Source organism: Mytilus edulis, chromosome 5 (genome assembly GCF_963676685.1).
Source record: "Mytilus edulis chromosome 5, xbMytEdul2.2, whole genome shotgun sequence".
NCBI lineage: Eukaryota > Metazoa > Mollusca > Bivalvia > Mytilida > Mytilidae > Mytilus > Mytilus edulis.
In genome coordinates, this window is record NC_092348.1 from 58,003,956 (window position 1) to 58,025,431 (window position 21,476).

At 30.1% G+C, this 21,476-nt stretch overlaps 1 protein-coding gene across 6 annotated transcripts in view; it reads left to right on the forward strand.

Moving 5' to 3' along the window:
- The window catches only part of LOC139524045 (neural cell adhesion molecule 2-like), a 79,314-nt gene extending 60,570 nt beyond the window's left edge, over nt 1-18,744 (forward strand). For 2 of the 6 annotated variants that reach the window (XM_071318576.1, XM_071318575.1), the window contains 6 exons: nt 1,063-1,140; nt 5,289-5,484; nt 6,604-7,383; nt 9,476-9,547; nt 11,236-11,305; nt 12,439-18,744. In XM_071318576.1, coding sequence (XP_071174677.1) covers nt 1,063-1,140; nt 5,289-5,484; nt 6,604-7,383; nt 9,476-9,547; nt 11,236-11,305; nt 12,439-12,534 — 1,292 coding nt within the window. In that variant the 3' untranslated portion in view covers nt 12,535-18,744. The remainder of the gene's footprint in view (nt 1-1,062; nt 1,141-5,288; nt 5,485-6,603; nt 7,384-9,475; nt 9,548-11,235; nt 11,306-12,438) is intronic. The other 4 variants (XM_071318578.1, XM_071318579.1, XM_071318577.1 and 1 more) reach the window with 3 other exon arrangements.
- Nucleotides 18,745-21,476: the final 2,732 nt, after the last annotated feature.

Here is a 21,476-nt window from a genome sequence, read left to right on the forward strand (position 1 = left end):
AAGTGATGATTTGTAAATTTATGAGAGATGATTGGTAACATTATGATAGAAAATTGGTCAATGTATGAAAGAAGATTGGTAAATGAATAATAGAAGATTGGTAAATGTATGATAGAAGATTAGTAATTGTATGATAGTAGTTTGGTAAATGTATGATACAAGATTGGTAATTGTATGATATTAGTTTGGTAAATGTATGATAGAAGTTAAGTAAATGTATGATATTAGTTGGGTAAATGTATGATAGAAGAATGGTAAATGTATGATAGAAGATTAGTAATTGTATGATAGAAGATTAGTAATTGTATGATAGTAGTTTGTTAAATGTATGATATAAGATTGGTAATTGTATGATAGTAGTTTGGTAAATGTATGATAGAAGTTAAGTAAATGTATGATATTAGTTGGGTAAATGTATGATAGAAGAATGGTAAATGTATGATAGAAGAATGGTAAATGTATGATAGAAGATTGGTAATTATATGAAAGAAGATGAGTAATTGTATGATAGCGATTGGGGAAATGTTTGATTAAGTATTGGTCAATGTATGATAGAAGATGACCATCATTTGTACTCTAAAAATAATTGAATGCATCCAGGTCACTGAAGTTTACAAAAAAATGTGAATGAGATATGAGTTTTCTGATGCTGAAGTGATATAAAATTTGAGAGAGAGATGAAAACATAGAATTATGCTATGTGGTTTTGGTATGCACAGAAATCAAAAGGTTTCATAACAGTTCAGACATTTTTGTTGTTATGGCTTTTTGAGATGGATTTTGTTTAGGTTTCATATCAGGTCATGGGTTCATGGCTTTTTGAGGTGTTGGTCATTGTCTTCATATCAGGTCATAGGTTCATGGCTATTTGAGGTTATGGGTTCATGGCTATTTGAGGTCATAGGTTCATGGCTATTTGAGGTCATGGGTTCATGGCTATTTTATTTGATTTTCATTGTTTAGATCTGGCCATGGGTTCACCTTTTCATCATGGACTATATCTATACATTATTAAGCATCAAATCAACATTTTGTGAATTTTTTTCTGTTACTTTTCTTCAGACCAACCGACTACAGAAGCACCAGTAGAAGAAAAAACTCCAAAACCAAGCAAAAAATCCCAAGACACTAACTCTTCTGGTAGATCCATCTAACCACTTTATGTAGAGTTTTGTTTTGAAAATTCTGTATGTAAAATGACTTGGTTAAAGGGACTTGTATAAGTTTTTCCTGAAATTTTTACAGAGCTAGAATTAAAAAAAGTTTGGTAGTGCTTTTTGAAAGAAAGAAAATTTCATTATTATTCAAGAAGCAAGCCCCCTTATAAAATCAACATTGGAAAATGAAAGGGTTATGATCATATAACATACAAGGCTATTTATCTGCCACAAACATTTCCTTGTGTATTACTTTAGAAGTAGATATACTTCAAGATTGACATTTTGGTTTTGTTAAATTACCAGTGACTGAGGGAGTGTTGCAATTAAAGCAGGATTAAAAACTTTATGACAGGGGGTCCGACAAAATGTAGGTCCAATCACTCCAATTTCAAGGACCTGATTTGTCTTTGGTTTGATGGAACTGGTATAAAAGTCTTGGACCTAACACCCTTTAAATTAATGCTGTATACAAGAACTATGACTTCAAGCAGAAAGGCTTTTCAATGTTTTCTAAAGTTTATTTGGTCCTACACCTGACAAATTTAAATTATTATTTGAAAATCATGAGGTTTAAATATGCCTAAATTATTAACATTTTTCAACTCCTAAACATCATTTGATACTTAAAAATAAGGACATGCAGTATAATTGCCAATGAAACTATCAATCAGAGATCAAAAGGTAGATATCACATTCTTTAGAAACTTAAAATTATCAAAGACAATACAATAAGCCAATGAAAAATGAAAATTGTGATCATGTGATGATAATTTTGGAATAGAGAAAAACAAGTGCAGTATTAACAGTTGATGCTATTCTAAAATGAACAAAGAATTGTAAAAATTTCTTCATATTGGACAAGAGTGACTCTTTCAACATGCCCAAACAACTTGTGTACCGGGTAATAACAGACTAAATTTTATAATGGAAACAAAGGATTGATACTAATTCTGGAAATCTAGAGACCAAGGTAAGATAACCCCTATTTGATGAATATAAAATGTCTTCTTTTTCTATTAAACTATGGTAAAATTTAAATAAGAATGTGGCTTTAAAATCTGCTTTTATCTGCAAGTTTCCAGTACAGTACATTTCTTTATCATTCAGAGCAAAAAGTTCTAAGTAATTTCAAATTAGCACATTGGAGGTGTGTCAATTGGGCAATACATCAAAGACTAGATATGATTAAAAAATATGACCAGTACCAAATTGTCTCCCTTTTGTCACATTACTAAGGGAGATAATAATGCTTCACATTTTATGAATTGAGAATCTGGAATAATCTCTGCTCTGCTTTGTGAATGACAAAGAGTGAAAATATTTATCAGTCACTTTACATCAGAACTTCAAACAAACTCTGACAAAGAAAACATTTCTGTTATGACCTAATTGCTTACAATATTTTTATTGCGCTGCCAGCAAGATAAATAACTGCTGATTGTTAGCTTTTCTTAATAGCATAGGGTCAGGTTATTCAAAGAATACTGGCAGCTATACTTTATTTATGGCTTTTGCTTGAAAAATGATTAAATGCAAGCACTCTGGATGAACTCCTGATAATTCACGCATGGAAACAATGCAGCTACAATTGTTTGCTTAGATAAGTTTTAAATTATTAATACATAATATCAGAGCTGAGACTTCTATAACACATTATAGTAGTCTCAGATTATAATAGGGTCTTGGAACATATCCATATTGTCTTGTAATTTTTGTAAATCTGAAGTATTTGTGGGGTTTTTTGGAAAAATTGTAAGCTGTTTAAAACAAAATTGCTTACTGTGAAACTATGGAAATTGATGTGAACTAAATAAATCCTCCTTTATAATTTTAAGTTTATTAGCTTTATATATAACAAATTAAATGATGCTAGACAAAATGGATATAACACTACTGAAAAAAAAATTCTGAAATGTTTTTCAATAATTGTAATTTAACATCTAGCAAAAATTGTCAGTAAATTAAAATAAAAAAAGACTGAAAAAAATAGCTTTGCATTTCCATGCTTGAATTCCTATATATTTCACTAAGGCTTTTTTGTTGGTCCATGGCTTATACAGCTGGTTGAGGTTTCTGAAAGTTATTTGGTCCGATTTGGTTGGCTTTTTGTATTGCATTCCCCAACTGCATGTTTTGATGGTTGAAGAAGTTTAAAAGATAAGTTGTGTCAAGGAAATTGTTTTGTCTTCTATTTACTCTGCATGTTGTATATTCACTGACACTTGCTCTTTTATATGATGCACTTTTTGGTGATATATATTTATTGTTGTTATTAACAATAGGAAAAAGTAGTTTATGCATGTTCTAATTAATCTGTCTGTAAAACAAAATATAAGAAATGATCATCCATTTAACATTGCAAAAATGTCATTTAATATATTTTCTACAATTTGCAAGATTTTGTACTCAATTACTGTTCTCATATTGTAAATTTTAATTGTAAGTTAACATAGCAAAAAATCTTCTTATTTTTATTTACAAAACAATCTTATTTGCCCACAAGATGTTGTTAAATTAAAAAAAAAGAATAAAAAAAAGAGATTACAAACTGTCAGAATTATTAAGATGTACCGGTAGTTTAAGTTGAGAAACTCCTGGAAAACAGACAATTCACTTATAGATATTAAATATATTTCTTGGAAATAAGTGACTATTTTGGTCGAATACTTTAAACCGTCACAAAAAAAACAATTGATAGATGAAAGTATTTTCCAATTTTATATTAAAGGTTATGGAATCAGTAATGTTTCAGAAATATCAAACTTTTCATGCAAAAAATTATTTTTTCTGAAATAGTTGAAAATGTTGATAACATTTAAATTAAAGTTTTAAAAATAAATAATAGTTTTAGCTTAGCTGTAGTAAATATTGTTACACTAATATGTATCGTGATGCATTTTATCATATCTTTTTTAACTAATTTTTTGCATCGTTCTTTTATTTGTTGTATAGTAAATGTTTATTTATTCTAGATATTTTGATGTTGTGCATATTTTGTGCATGTTGTCTGCATGTCTGTTTGCAGAATAACAGGGTAAGTTATGTGTATCTGATATGTTTCGTACAATGAGAAATGATTATTTCTTGGCATAAACTTTATGATATGTTTTCAGGGTTACATGTAAGTTTTTGTTTAGTCTTTTGATTTTGGTCTTGTCAGTAGGAGAGACTTCTATTTTGACAAAAGCAACTGGTTTAAAAAAAAAAGCAGAAGATTCGAAATTGGAAATTAAAAACCACAATGAAAAGAAAAACAAACAGCACATGGCCAACAACCACCAACAACCACTAGACTACTGTCTCTCTTAACTTGGGATAGACCCCTTTTAAATAAGTTAATAGTGACAAATTAATCATGGTAGTCAGTGATCAACGTCCCACTAAAAGATTATAGGTTTATCGATATAAGAAGATGTGGTATGAGTGCCAATGAGACAACTCTCCATCCAAATCACAATTTGTAAAAGAAAAACCATTATGCATTCTCTGAATTCTCATAATTTAATGAACTTCACCAATATGCACACTAGACTTACATTTTGATGTAAAAAAGTTATTAATTTTTAACACAGACAAAAATGTAGTCAAGAAATATGTTAATATATTATTGCCAATTAGTGAAGCTTTTTAAATTCCTTAGTGCAGAACATAAAAAAAATGATTTTAATTTGCTCTATTTTACTAGGGTTTGGCAAACACATCACATTACAGCAAATATTTTACAAATTCTCAATGAGAAAAAAAACAAATAAATCATTTATAATCCTGATGACGCCATTCTATTGTGGTCAAACATGTAGACATAATATTAAAAGTCTTATCATTTTTGTATAACATGGGTGTTGATGTCTTTATTTTCTATAGAACATCTATAATTAAGTAAGAACTGCGTACACTTCAGTTTATTGGAGTTTGGGTTTTTGGTTTTTCATGAATTTACAAAAATCTTAACGTAACGGATAAGTTTTGGTATTTTTGAAAATTATATAATTGATTTATGCTGTAATTGTATTCAACTGGAAATTGTGCTTAAATTAATAATTTAGAAATTTATTGTTGTTTGAAATGTAAAACTCTTTTAATCATTTATTATGATCAACTTTTAATATTTACCTGTTTTATTTATAGCTGAGCAAGTCCCACTTGGAATCATTATTGCAGTCATCATTATCGTAGTTATCATTTTGTTTATTGTGATTGATGTCACATGTTACTACAAGAGGAAGTGTGGGGTTTTCATGTGTATCAAAGAAAGGGTTGGCAGGACTGGTTCCATGGAAACCAGGAGTAAAGAGAAGATAATTGAGGAAGGAGATGCTGATGGGTAAGCTTGAGCTCAGGCTCCATAGTCAAAATAGAACTTTGAAGATTACTTTTAAATACTTTTGGCATTAGAATTGCTTGCTTTAGTCAATGCTAGTTCTTACAAGGGCCAATGATGGGTTTTTTTTTGTAATTTTACAGGATCAAACCAAACTAATTTAGCCTTTCTAGAAAAACTGAGATTACTATAACAAATGACCAAAATCGGAAATTAAATTTCAACTTAAACATGATATATAAAAAAGGCCACGATTAGGTTCTTAAATGGATCTATTTAAAAAAAAACATTTGAGTACATTATAGGCTCTAAAGTTAACCCATTTTGGATAAAAAGTGTTTTTTTTAAATAAAAGGTACAAAGGTTTGATATTGAATCCCTATTCTGGATCAGGGGTTGGGGTCAAAGTTTACCATGCTAATAAAAATATTTAAGGAATGACTGTAATATTTTTTCTGTCTATGAAGAAATAACATAAAAAATTTGGTGCACACTGAATAACGAATGTAGCGTGTTATTTAACCCTTTCGTACCAAAATTATCCTTTTTGGCACCACGGAGCTGAGGGCGAAATTATCCTTAAGGATACATAGATTTCTATTTTAGACGGTCACAGTGCAAACAGTAAAAATAACGTTTAGACATGTTTCTTGGTACAGTTGCTCCATAGATGTTATGTGCCAAAAGGAAGTTGTTTATATCACAACTATTTATGTGTTATTTGTTGTATTTTGGCAATGTTGAAAATTATTTAAAAAAAACTCACAAAATTTAAAGCTTTAAGAACCTACCCATTTACTACCAATGACCTTACATAAAAAGAAATTGGTTATATCATGAATTTATGTAATTATGAACTAAACATTTCCCTTTTGTTCAATGTTGACATTTCAAACCAAGCTTTACCTGAACCATCACAGGGATATTTAGTTTGAAATTATTTACTCTTTTCTTTTCTTTTTTTTTTGTATGGGAAGTAACTCTTGCAAATGAGAGATATATTAATTAATGAAAATCGAAGACGATATTTAGAACCATTGCAAAATTAATGTTTGGTTATAGACAGAAGAAATACTATTTATTTTCTCTCAGAAATACTTTTAAAAATATTAATTATCTCAGGAAAACTGTAAAATCACAAGAACAGAACAAAAATGGAGTTAAATTACAAGACCTAAATAAGGAAGAAAAGTCCCAGTCCAAAAGCACTCCTGATGAAATTCAGGAAAAAAAAAAGGAGGAACCAGTCAGTGTAACTAAGGAAGCTGAAAAGAATAATGGAGTGAAGAAAAATGGCATTGCAACATCTAATTTGTCTTCTGAACCAAAAATTGAGTCATCTGAGAAACCTCTGGGTGACAAATTAGAGAAAGAAAGATCAGATGTGAAAACACAATCAGCTGTTTCTAAGACAGAAGCACCAAAAGATCAGACACAAAATAACAAAATAAAATCTGATCAAACTGAAAAGGATGTAAAAAGTTCAGATATTCCATCTCAGTCAAAAACAACTAATCAGAAGCCAGAAAACAGCAAACAGGAAATAAGCAAGGGACCAGTCGTTTCTACAGTAATAAATGATGGGCCAAAACCAGTTGAACCAAAAAAACAGAAACCAGTTGAACTAACAAAGCTGAAACCAGTTGAACCAACACAACAGAAATCAGTTGAAACAACAAAACAGAAACCAGTTGAACCAAAGCAACATAATACAGTTGAACCAAAACAACAGAAACAAATTGAACCAAAGCAGCAGAAACCAGTTGAACAAAAGCAGCAGAAACCAGTTGAACCAAAACATCAGAAACCAATTGAACCAAAGCAAACTAATACAGATGAACCAAAGGAAACTGTTGAAAAGAAAAAGACAGTCAAAAAGCAGTTAGACTTCAAGGATGATGAGTAAGCATTCACAGAATGCTGCAAATGTTCACAACTAACTGCATGTGATTGAAGATATGTAAAATGCTGCATTCAAACAGCAGCAACCCATTATATATAAACACCCTGGTAATTTTTGTTGGAGCTGCATTTTTTAGGCATTTGTGTTATTGGTGGAGGACAATTTTTTGCCTGAATGAGGGAACATGTAACTGCATGTGATTGACAAAAGATTGAAAGTACTGAAATCTAAACAACAACTACTTATTAATAATGCCCTTGTACCTTGTTGAGATTTGTTTTTTGAAGCATTCCTATTGATGGTGGAGGAAAGTTTCAGTATTAATTTGCATTTGCAAATGTTTTCTACTCACTGCATGAAGTTGGAGGAAAATATATAAAGTTATAGATTCTAAGACAAAGTAATCATATAAAGCAGCATGTTGATATGTGCAGTTTTATTTTTTTCTAATAATGGAGGAAAATATGTATTGACATGATGCTACTTTTTTTTTATTAAATGTATGTATTGGCATGTAATACTATGAAAAATGCAGTTATAAGCATGGCTTACACATGGTGTTCAGGCCTGTAGCCAGGAATTTCCAAGGGGGGGGGGGGGGGGGGGGGGGGGGTTCGTTGGACTCATGAACTCGACTTTAACAGTCACAATTTGAACAAAACGTTGACTTTAACAGTGCTTATTTGATTTCAAGGGGGGTTCGAATATTCGAACCCCCCGAACCCCCCTGGTTACGGGTATGGTGTTGAGCTGGTGTGTCATGTGATTTTACTAACATGATAAGGGATAAAAGCATAATATTAAAGATTGTCTTGATCACCTGTTCCCATTGTAAGATTGGTCTGATTTCTTTTATTTATAATTGATTGACAGATTTTTTGACAAATCAAGTGATATTGATCTTGTGAACAAAGTAAAATTGAGCTTTGAAATTAAGTGAAAAATTGAGCTTTGAAATTAAGTGAAATTGAGCTTTGAAATTAAGTGAAATTGAGCTTTGGAATTAAATAATATTGGTAGAATTGTAAATGGAGATAGGGAGTGTGTCAAAGAGACAACAACCTGACCAAAGAGCAGAAAACGTACAAGACTACTGATGTGACTTCAATGTAGAGAGAAAATCCTGCAGCTCGAGGCAGGCAATGATATACTCTAGGGGGCTGAAAGTGGCACCTTAAAGCAAACTAACAAATATATGATCCAACTTACCACAGGTGGATGATACCCTTAGAGATCAGGAATGCTCATTGCCAAAATTTCAGAAAGCCAAATATAAAGCAGATTTTGGTGCATTTAATACTACTAATTGCATGAAATTGAAGATTGATTTGAAGTACTTATTTGCATGCATGAGAATTAGATAAAGTGATATCATGATTATGTTATGTATTCCCATGAGGAAGTGTATTTTCAAAAGTAGATTATTAGGCTGTGTCTCAATTGATTTTTGTCGCTGTATATGCATTTTAAAATTTTGATTGTTGTGTAATAAGTGCTGGTTAAAGCCTACAATGAAAAAAAATGTGTTTCTCTTTGTTTTTAAAAACTAAGGCAGTGAACTTTTGTATGTATAATTTCTTATGTTAAATCTTTTCTAATGTAAAGATCTTTTTGCCTTTACCAGACCTGCCACCTTGCAGGATTTATTGGGGATTTCTCCAAAGAAAGTGTTGTTCAGACTTGTATACCCCATATACTAGACCAATTCCTAAAAAAAAAAACAATTTCAAGGGACAAAAACAGCATTGAAGCACATACATAATTATTAGATAACAAAATAAATTAGATTATTAAATTAAAAAACTTCCGAAATTGAAATGTTTAAGAAATGCCTTAGGTTATCTTGTGTTTTTAAAAATCATCCATGAAGATTTTGAGAAGTTGGCAGATAGGTGATTGCTTTTGTTGTAAATGCATTTATGTTGTTTGTACATTGTAATACAAAATTTATCGAGTTTCGTCCTAAACTGATTTATTATGAAGGATTTCCAGTGATGGCGACCACAGGGAACTGTGTTCTGGACTACCTTTATATGTTATTGTAATTCTAATAACTATAAACAATTTTATACATTATTTTATCTGTTACAGGGAAAAGAAGGTACCATTGCTGGCTGATAACAAAGACACTGAAGGTTCTGATGCTGACCAGGAAATAGGAGAGTAAGTACTGTCAATACATATATTATATATATATATTGAATCAGAATGGCTGAGATTTAAAGTCATAAATATTGCCTATATTCCTCGCAAACCAACAATTATAACAATGCTTATCTGAGCTTGTGTTTTCAAAAGAATAAGTCATGTTTTTTAATGAAAGCCAAAACATAACTTGCCCCAAGGGTGATCTGGGAATAGAAATATGATCTTCATCCAAACAGCAGTAAAACCATTGCCAAAGTCTTAAGCACTGTTTAAATGTATACATATATTGAATAAGAATGGCTGAGATTTAAAGTCATAAATATTGCCTACGTCATGTTCCTCGCAAACCAACAATTATGACAATGCTTATCTGAGCTTGTGTTTTCAAGAGAATAAATCATGTTTTTTAATGAAAGCCAAAACATAACTTGCCCAAAGGGTGACCTGGGAATAGAACTATGATCTTCTTCCAACCAGCAGTAAAACAATTGCCAAAGTCTTAAGCACTTTTTAAATGTATACATATATTGAATCATAATGGCTGAGATTTGAAGTCATAAATATTGCCTATGTCATGTTCCTCGCAAACCAACAATTATAACAATGCTTATCTGAGCTTGTGTTTTCAAAAGAATAGGTCATGTTTTTTAATGAAAGCCAAAACATAACTTGTCCAAAGGATGAGCTGAGAATAGAAATATGATCGTCTTCCAAACATCAGTAAAACCATTGCCAAAGTCTTAAGCTTTGTTTAAATGTATACATATATTGAATCAGAATGGCTAAGATTAAAAGTCATAAATATTGCCTATGTCAGGTTCCTGGCAAACCAACAATTATAACAATGCTTATCTGAGCTTGTGTTTTCAAAAGAATACGTCATGTTTTTTAATGAAAGCCAAAACATAACTTGCCCCAAGGGTGACCTGGGAATAGAAATATGATCTTCTTCCAACCAGCAGTAAAACCATTGCCAAAGTCTTAAGCACTGTTTACATATGTTTAATGTACAAGTACCAGGTATGCAGCATGTCCGTTCCAAATGAGGATGTTAGATCCAGTGCCTGATGAAGAGAGAGTGCCATGGTTACTGCATGTGCAGAACCCTTGTAACAACTTTTGGAAGGGTCCCTATTTCTGTCCCTATCCAATATACCCTCATTTCCCAGTCACAGTCTAATTTCCCATATCCCTTTCTCATCTGGAACTTGGATTAAAACTTGCCACTGAATGTTTTAAGGCAACCAAAAATCAATTTGCTGATGCTGGTAATGAATTTAAAATATAAATTACTTATACAATTTTATATTAAAAACAAGAATGTGTCCAAAGTACACGGATGCCCCACTCACACTATCATTTTCCATGTTCAATGGACCGTGAAATTGGGTAAAAAATCTAATTTGGCAATAAAATTAGAAAGATTATACCATAGGGAATGTGTACTAAGTTTCAAGTTGATTGGACTTCAACTTCATCAAAAACTACCTTGACCAAAAACTTTAACCTGAAGAGCACGAACGGACGGATGAACAAACGAACGAACAGCCAGACAGACGGACAGACCAGAAACATAATGCCCTCTACTATTGTAGGTGGGGCATAAAAAAACAGTTTTTATTGTACAAATGTATTGACATGGATTTAAAAAAATCTTCAAACTGCACTTTTAAACAATTTTAAACATGTTTTTTGTTAACCAGAACTGCTCCAGCAAGTGATGAGAAAGAACCAGAAGATAAAGAAGAAAAACCTATTACACCAGTAAAAGAAGTAAGTTAAATTTATACATCAAATAATGCTTTTTTTTCAAGTAACAGTTGTGCCAAAAACAGCTTGCAAAAACAGTCTAATTGGCACTAAACCCACATCTTCTTATATCTATATACTATGTAGATCCAGATATCCTGACTTGGTACAGGCACATAATATGTCGTCTTTAAAACAATTTTATGTGTGCACAGATTTTCTTCTAAGCGTATCTTATTTCAGTAAATAGATATAGGAAGATGTGGTATGAGTGCCAATGAGACAACTCTCCATCCAAGTAACAATTTATAAAAGTAAACCATTATAGGTCAATGTACAGCCTTCAACACAGAGCCTTGGCTCACACCAAACAGCAAGCTATAAAGTTCACAGCACACAATAAAAACAAACACACTTTAGTAACCAACAGGATTTTCCAAGAACAGAGAAATAAAAGACAAAATGTTAATAATGTTCAAAGGTGAATATCTAAGAGTCTTCTGTTTGTGTTCACAATATGCAAGTCAAAGTATAGTACATCTAAGGTATTTAACAAATGGCCAAAAATAAGATTGAAACCTAAAGAACTGAGAAAAAATTAATTAACCTTAGGTTGTACATTTTAAAACTCTAATGGCCTCAATATGAGGGGGAAATGTTAGAATAGTGTGATAATATGATTTATCGCTATTTTGTGCATTTTTCCTTTGATCTTTTTTTGTGATAATTTTCATATCATGCTTCTCGCTTGAGATGGAAAAATTATCGCTAGAAACTAAGGAGGCCACGTGGCGTTGCTAACCAAATTGACATGAAATTGACAACGTCGTCATAGGTAAAATAGCGATAAACAGATTATCATTGGTCATCTCAACTCGATTGCTTTTCTCACTTTCGCTGTACCAGCTCAAGCGAGAAAATCAATCTCGTTGAGATGATCAACGATAATCTATAAATGTACCAAGTTTTTGAAATTAGAGGTTGAGAGAAAGTGGTACATTTGTAATATAATGAATATGATAAAATTTTATAGTATTTTGCTGTGGCTTAATCACATTTAAATTTCTTGAGTTTTCAAAGGTTTTTTCTCAAACAAATCTGAAAAATTTTGCTGCTAAATTTATTTTGAATTTTGTACTTTCTGTTGTGAATTTCAGGTAGAGGAGGCAGAAGAAGCCAAACCAGAGGACCAAGATAAACCAGCCTCACCTAAAGAAGAAACAAAGGATGTAACTGATGGAGGCAAAGAATAAAGGAAAGAAATGGAATTTAATGTTTACTTTTACAATTTCTATTTAAACATTCTAATAGAAAATGGAGTGTGTGATTAAGGAAAGAACACAGAAATTTAAAGACAGAAAGAAACAAAAAACAATATACATGTTACATGAAGTGAAGACCTGTTAAGGTGTTTGTATTTTTCTTAAATTCTTAACTTTTAATACAATAATTGAATTGTTTTTTATTTTCAAACTTGTAGGTGTATTTTATACAATTTTGTTGTTCAAAATGATATATTTGCTATAAAGAAAAAATCGTTTTCAATTTTCTTGCCTTTAATATTGGAACTTTGATTATTCCAAAGTATATTGCTTGTTGCAGGATTGGGCATTTTTTTTTAAATGATAGATATTTATTTTTCAAATCTAATGGCATTTTCGATATTAGAATTATAGCATTTAAAACTAAACTTTATTATAAAAAATTAAAAAGAAAAGGGATGATTTTATTTATCTTCCAGTTTCATACCACTTTTCTTATTATTTTAAAGGAAGAATGCAAATATTTTTTTTTGAATGAAAATTTTTAAAAAGCATTTTAGCATGAGAAGTAAAGAAATGTTTATCAGCATATCTTATAGAAATAGAGGAAAACACTCCATGTTTCAGAAGAAACAGCTGTTGAGAAAGACTTCCATTTGTAGTTATTTATTATTAATAGCTTGAATTCAGCAACATAAAAGGCTGAAAAAATGTTTTGATCTTCGTATTTTAACATAACACAGGTTTTAATACTGGTATTTTTATTACTGATATTATTATAAAAAAATATAATGATATGTTCAATTATAAATTAGTTAAACTTGTATATTTTTTTTAGATTTACCAAAAATAGTTATAAAGTTAGTAGGAATATTTCGTTAGTAGGTCAAATTATTTTTGTATATATTTGTTATATTTTTTTAACCTCAGGATCTTAACTATTCAATTCAATATTCAGGTGTTTACCAAATGTTTCTTTTAGAATAGTCATCTAGTACTGTAAATACACACTGAGATATTTTAAAAGATTTATTTGTAAATTTCTACAAGCGCTGAAAGTTTCTGTTATACACTTTTATTTGTTATTGATTTTTTTTAAAGCAATACAGTAGAAAATTTAACCTAAGAAAGATTTGATTTTATGCAAAAATTAAAAAACTATTCATAAAATAACATTCCAAACATTGAAAACATTTGAAAGTTGTCTTCTTCATGGAGTAACAAAGGGGATTAATACACAGCCTCCTTTTAGTCTCATAAGAAATAAAGGGAGATAATTTGAATTGTCTCCCCTTAGGTCTGTGGTAGGGAAGAAAGCTACATATGTATTTAATGCCAATTTGGATTGAAAAGTTTGAAAGTTCTGAGAAACCTGTGTTTATTTTGTAAACCATTTATTTAAATCTTATTAGTTTATTACTATGAAATGATATATATAATTGTTTTGAGTGACAAACTTTAAACAATTTTTCCTCTGAAATGAGCCATTAAAATTTCATCCTTTAAAGAAAATATTGTTCTTCATTATATAAATATTTTTTCTATTTATTAAATCTATTCAGCGGTAAAGTTAAATTGTTCTGGTGAAGCAAATTTGATTTTCGTTTGCTGAATCTTAAATCACTTTAGTAACAATTTGAATAAATTTGAACAGTAGGAAAGCAAAATGGATATAGTTTGAACATTTTCACAAAAAAAAAGCTTCTCAAAATAACTTTTTATCAGTTAATAACTAGCATGTAGGATTTGTTGTAATATTAGGGACCAAGTTCCTGTGTTGTAAGTTAAGGCTTATATGTAGAACAATGTTGTCCTGTTTTAATATGTGTGTAATTATATGCACATTTTTAATAAAATACTACATCATTAAATTATGACATCATCTCATGTATTTATCAGTTAGACTCATGTGCTCATAACGTTAAGTTTCGTTTTGTAATTGGTATGATTGTATATGATACATTAGATGTATATTTCTGTTGTCATGAATGTTAAAAGATAATTGTCTAAAGTTCTTTTTATCCTGGCATTGCAATATTACTTGCTATTTGACATTTGTAAATCCTTCTGTAGCTATTATCACAGGAAAATAAAAAATCTTGTTGAGGAAAATGGTCCATAATTTATGAAAAAATCGGTAAAGCTTGCAATTTTTTTTGTGTGAGTTTGAAATAAGCTACAGAAGGTTTTAAATATGAATATATTCACATATTATTCATCAATATATCATATTTCATCTTTTAATTGCTGTATCTCTGAGAATTTTTTCTTAAAAAGGATGAAATTCATTGAAACTAACACACAGTAATGTTTTGACAAATTCAATATCATTTATAAAAATATTCAAATATAAAAATCATTGAAATTTGCATTAATAATGATTATGTAAGTTCAAAATTGTTGATATAAATTTAAATATACATGTAGTTCCAGCTTTAATATTGTAAAATAAGATTCATAAAATATTCATATAGCGTTGTTATCCTGTAATGGTTTTAAAAGCAGGGTAATGAATTTATAGTTGCTGACCGCTGACCACTGACCAATGTCTATCATTATCAAGCATTAACAGTTTTAGTTTATTTTATAGCATTGTTTATTACTTTATATACATTTATACCTCATATTCGAAACATAGTATATAACAAGTCACACAATAGTTATCAATAAAATTAGTAAATGGCACAAAAAAAAAAAGGAAAGGTTTACTTCTCTGACACACTACAAGCATGCCATAAACATCATTGTCTAGAATAATTATTGTGAACCAAATTATTTTTGTGAGCAATTTATATTTTCAGGAATTTCCCAGATAGAAAACTTAGTATATTAAGAGGCCAGTTAATTATGAGATATGTGCTTGTATTGTTCACTCTAGATAATCATTTTGAAAACATGAAAGTATTGTAATGTCCAGTAGAGTCCTAATATAGATTGGAATATTGATCTGTAGGCTAGATATGTAATAGCTATGAATTTTGAAGGATTTTTTTTTCAAGAATCAGTAGGATTATTTACTAAGTAGGCAATTCTAGTTGGATATTTCTTAGTAAAAAGCAGAACAGCATTTCAAAACTATAGATTTGCTACATAGAGTAATCTAGGTTGTTTCAAAATACATACTAGAGTTGATTAATTTAAGAATAACAGAAAGATTTTATTGATAACTAAATGTGACTGTTTATTTATGCTTTTGTAATATACTCATGCACTTATTGATAAAGTTTTTTTTCTTCATGTATATATGTTAAATGTTAATTAACAAAGCTTTGAATATTAGCATATGTAATATTAATGAAAGCTTTATGAAATTTTACGTTTAAACTCATTTTATATCAGGACAGTGATCATAAGTTGATATTCGATATTAGCCTTAATCTTGATCTTCTGTGCGTTTACTTTTATGTAGATAAATACACTTATATAAGAAATTTCTCACCAATTAATAATCAGAAATTATCTAGTCTTGAGTATGTTCCAAATTGTGCCATAATTTTTTGCAACAATGTAATTTTACAGTAGAGATTTGTTGTTATTTGTATTTTCCTTATGGTAATTTTTATGCAGTAGACCATGTGAAAATTCAGCACAGCACAGCAATCCTTCCTACTGAATTCAAATTCACACAATGATTTTACTTACAGCTCACATGGTTGTTTTTTTCCTCTTAACAAATAAACAGAACGTTCACATGAAAATTTGTTCATCTATAAAAAGTTTTAATGACAAAAAGAAAATAAATGTCACCCATGAAATTTCATCGTAAAAAAATTTCGGCAGTAACTTTGCTGGCCTGATTATGTGTTGAATTTCTGATGTTTATTTTTAGACTTTGATGTTATTGAATAAAAAGTAATTTTCTTTTTATTATGACAATCTGTACTTAGGTTACTAAAAATTTCAGGGGAGATAATTTCCTGATTTTATAATAATAGGATATTGTTAGTAGCAAAATTTCTTAAACTTTTGATTTTGTTAGTTACAAACTCCCTTTATCACTGAATTATCTCCCCTGAAATACTCTGCTCAAACATTGATTATGCATATTTACCTGTATAGGTCAATTGATGTAAACAATATTTTATTGTGAAAATATTAACATAAAAAAAGTGTTACAATTTGAGTTTTATAGGTCAGTTAATATATTACAAGATTCAACTTTTAATTAAAAAAAATGCAGTATTAATCATTAGTTGCTGTTTCAGCTTGCAATATGTTATATTATAAACAATTTTTTTTTATGTTATATTATAAACAGTTTGTTGGCTATGTGATGATCCAATATTGGTTGTGACACATTTTTTTGTAGATAGCCCTTACCTACCCTTAAATACAGTATGTGGCCATAATTCAGTGGTCAAACCCACAAATTTTCATATATTTCATACAAAACCACATATTTTTAAGTGCTGTCTCAGAAATGTTTGTCTGATTTTGATGAAATTTTAACCAATGTATACATATATAAATCTGTAGTGTTGTGTTTAGTATTTATTAACTATCAAGACGAAATAAGAAATCAAAACTTATTTTTTAACATTCACATATAAATGAGGTAATAGAAATTCCAATAAGATAATATTAATACAAGGTTGATAATATCAAATATTAAAATAGAACCTTACAAAGAATTAAAACAAAATGATAAAAGTAATCAATTTTGGATTCATTAATTTTCATGGGAAACGACTTTTGTGGTTTGATAAAATACTTGAATAATAACACCCAATTAAAATCGCATTTGTTGAATACTTGAATTAGTGGTTTACATCTATCCACACACAAATCCACAAAAATTATATATCATAAATAATAATGAATTCACAGTACATGCTAAGTCATTTTATGAGTAAATAAATTCAATATTTCGTAAAGTAATCATATAAATATTTTTCTTGAACGAGATAAAGGTAACACATGGTTAAAAAAAAACTGTCATGCTTTTTGATAAGAAAATAATAAAATGTTTTGTGATTTAATTATATAATCTTAATTTAACATGCAAGTTAAAATTTAGAATAATTGCTTTATAGTGCTTTTGAATAATTGCTTTAAATTGTGCTTCTACACAATTGTTTATAATAGTGCTTTTGAATAATTACACAAAATGGTGCTTTTGACTGATAAATCTAATAGTGCTTTTGAATAATTACATAAATAGTTCTTTTGACTGATAAAATTGTGCTTTTGAATAATAATATAAATAGTGCTTTTGACTGAAGAAGTAAATAGTGCTTTTGAGTGGTTAAATAAATAGTGCTTTTGACTGAAGAAGTAAACAGTGCTTTTGAGTGGTTAAATAAATAGTGCTTTTGATAGATTACATAAATAGTGCTTTTGTCGGATTATATAAATATTGCTTTTGAAATTTTCTATAGTGCTTCAAATAAATGTTCATAATGGTGTTTCTAAATATTTGTGTTTCAAAGTGCTTTTAAACAATTGCTTTTAATAGTGCTTTTCAATAGTATGTATAAAGACTTGCTTTTAATAGAGCTATTCAATTATTAATTGTGCTAACTTGTATCTAAATAATAGCTAAAATTTCATTGAAAAAACATAGTCTTAAAAATATTGTGGTTTTGTATGAAATTTAGTGATATTCTGATTTTATTACCAAATTAGAGCTTCATACTGTCCCATTATAATTCAGTTCAAACATTCCGTGTTTATGGTAGAATAAAAGCAGTTTAAACATTTTTTCCCAATTTTTTATTTTTCTTGGATCCTACACCGCTTACAGCTTATCATAAAAAATCAGAGCTAACAAGTTTTACTTTAAGAGATTTTACAAATGCTCATCCTGAAATTGTCTCAATAAAGACTACAGTATATTAAAGAATATCATTAGTTTTGTTATAAAACAGTTGGAAATGAAAAACTAACTATGTGAGAAAAATAAGTCAATTATCTCCCTTTGATATAACTTCTGGACAATGGGAGATAATTTGAATTGTCTCCCTTTATTTAACTTGTTCGAGGGACTTAATTGACTCATATTTCATTAGGTACTTCATTTCATTTTAAACTCTCAGAAGCATAAAGTGCCCATTATATTTTGTTAGTATATCTCATTTGGTACTAAGAAAATTTATATATAGATTAGTGGTGCTTTTGTGCATACAGTAGCTTTGTATTGTTTTTATTTTATGAATCACATTTTTGTAAGTGTTGTGTGTAATAAAAAAAAACTATTTTAAATTGTCTTAGTTCAATTATGCCCTAATAGTTATGTCTCAGTGTTTGCTTATTGATCTTGTTTATTGAAAGAGTAAAGTGTTTAATTAGTTATCAAAGGTACCAAGATTATAATGTTGTGAATAGCATTTTCAAAAAGTGAACCTATTTAATGTTTGAAAGGTTAATTACACAAGAGTTCACACTCTCCAGTTTTCGAAGAGATGATAATGATACTTAAGGGATATTCTAACTCAAAACTGGCAATTTCAAGGCAAAAATAAAAAATAAAGAAAAGACAACTACAGTTTTCAGAACACAACATAGGAAACTAACGACTGAGCCACATGAACCCTATATAAAAACAAGGATAATCTTAGGTGCTCCAAAGGGTAAGCAGATCCAGCTCCATGTGTGGCACCTGATGTATAGTTCATGTAAAATGCTGTAAAAATCAATTACTCATAAATCTATTGGTTTAAGTTTATTATCAAATAATATCTGTCAGATAAATATAGATTCTACCACTGCATCGAGAGTTATACGATATTTATCCACTTGAGACAGTTAAATTTTCAAATTTAACTGTCTCAAGTGGATAAATATCGTATTAGACGAGATTTGGTCGTGGAATCTGTTTCTCTAATGATTTTCAAACAATATACAGACAAACTTATTCCTTCTTTATGAATGATCTGCAAAAAGATGTGTTCTTTCTATGTGACGTCATCAGACATGGTCGCCTTTTTTCATGCTGTCACAATAGGAAATTCAGAGGAAAGCAAGAAAATTCGCCGTCATAATCGGATTTTAACCAATGATGAACTGAGATCAAACCAACCACACGTGGATTAAATTTTTTTTATACAATGGGTTCAGAAAGGGATCAATTCAGGAATAATTAGAGAAATGTATATAAAAGTTTGCTTCATTTAGTATTGACATTGAGGGTCTGTTGCGAACCAAACTTTAATGACTATTTAAATTTTGACATCATTATTTGATTGACAGCTATTAAATATTTAATGTCACAGACCTTAGGTATGTTTTGTTTTGACATAGACGCAGCCCCATCATCTCCTTCTAGATTGTGACATTGGCGAGACTTTCTTTGTAATCGCCCTTATGTATGCCTATTCTTATTTTATCAACAGAGGGGGTTGACAATTACTTCACTGACGTCACCAAAATTTCAATTTCCCATGATCAACGTGGCGAACGCCAATAGTTCTATCAGGAAACGCAGTACATCAGATCACCCTTATTTTTGAAAGGTTAAATAAAATGTTGCACTTACAGCAGCAATCACAGTCATGACACAGGGTTCTATAGTGGTTATGCATGTTGTTTAACAGAAACATTAAGAGCAAATCTAATTAGAAGTATTGTTTCAGGAGAAGATTTTTGAGATGTAGACCAGAGACACAAAGTTAATGTTATAGCTAACACTGGCTGTCAACTATACAAAATAATTTAGATTGACAAATTGTCCCGATACAAATTCACAAAGAAGATGTTAAATGTCATCCTATTAAATATATTGCACCTTCAGAAACTAACTAAAGAATGATAATAAGGTCAAACTCAGATGACAATGAATGAACAAGAAAATCACTAGTAGCAACTTCCATAAATAAGATAAGATATTACGGTTTTTATATGGTTAATAACACTGTAGCAGGAATCGAAACATCTTTTCCCTGCAGGAACAATATGGCAGGTGTACTAGTGTACAGCAAGGACGTATATTAGACGTCCTTGTGTACAGCAAAGCCGGTATGTCTACATCAAAACTTTTAGTGTTGACATTCCAACAAATTTAGTCATTTATCCGTCATAAGGCTCCTACAACTACAAAGATAATCGAACCAGTACACATCAGCAACGTATCCACTACAGCTATCCCCACTTCACCAAATGCAATATTGTGTGTAGTACAAGTGATGACGTACGTCTACCAACAGATCTACTAGATAATGAACAAAGCAATTGCTTTGTCAGTTAAGAGATATCTTTAGTACTTCAGATATCTTAAATTGGTCACACTGATAGAGCTCATGTTACAACAAGTGCTGATGTACGTCTACCAACAGATCTACTAGATAATGAACAAAGCAATTGCTTTGTCAGTTAACAAATATCTTTAGTACTTATGATGTCTAAATTGGTCACACTGATAGAGCTCATGTTACAGACTTGAAGAAAGATAAAAGAAGAATGTGTCCCGTAGACACGAATGCTCTCCTCAAGCTATGCAATTTTCAAAGTTATAAAGTGGCATAACTCTAGACTGATAACTTACTGACTGCTCAAATTTGAACTATATTTGCAAGTTGGGGTTCTGAGCATTGTATATGAGTTTCGTAAATTTGATTGAGAAAACTTAAGTTACTGTGTGGATTTCTGTAATTTTGTTTCTTGGCTCTGTGTGAAATTTACAAAATTTGTACAACTAAAGTGCGGAAACAAAAATTAGACGAATGGAAGGATTGGCGGTCAAGGATACTCTTTGATATTCCCTATTGACTACGGTGGGGCATAAAAAACAATTAAGAAGCGATTTTGACGCATCACACTAACAATATTAAAAGAAGTTTGCAACTGTCTTCAACATCTTCTGGCAGCTGGTGTCATTTGTCCATTTTATTATCCATGGTCGAACGTTGACCTTTGTAGACAGATAGATGGGAAGAATGTGCATTGACTGTAGACATCTTAACAACCAGATGGTTCGTGATTCCTATGCACTTCCAACG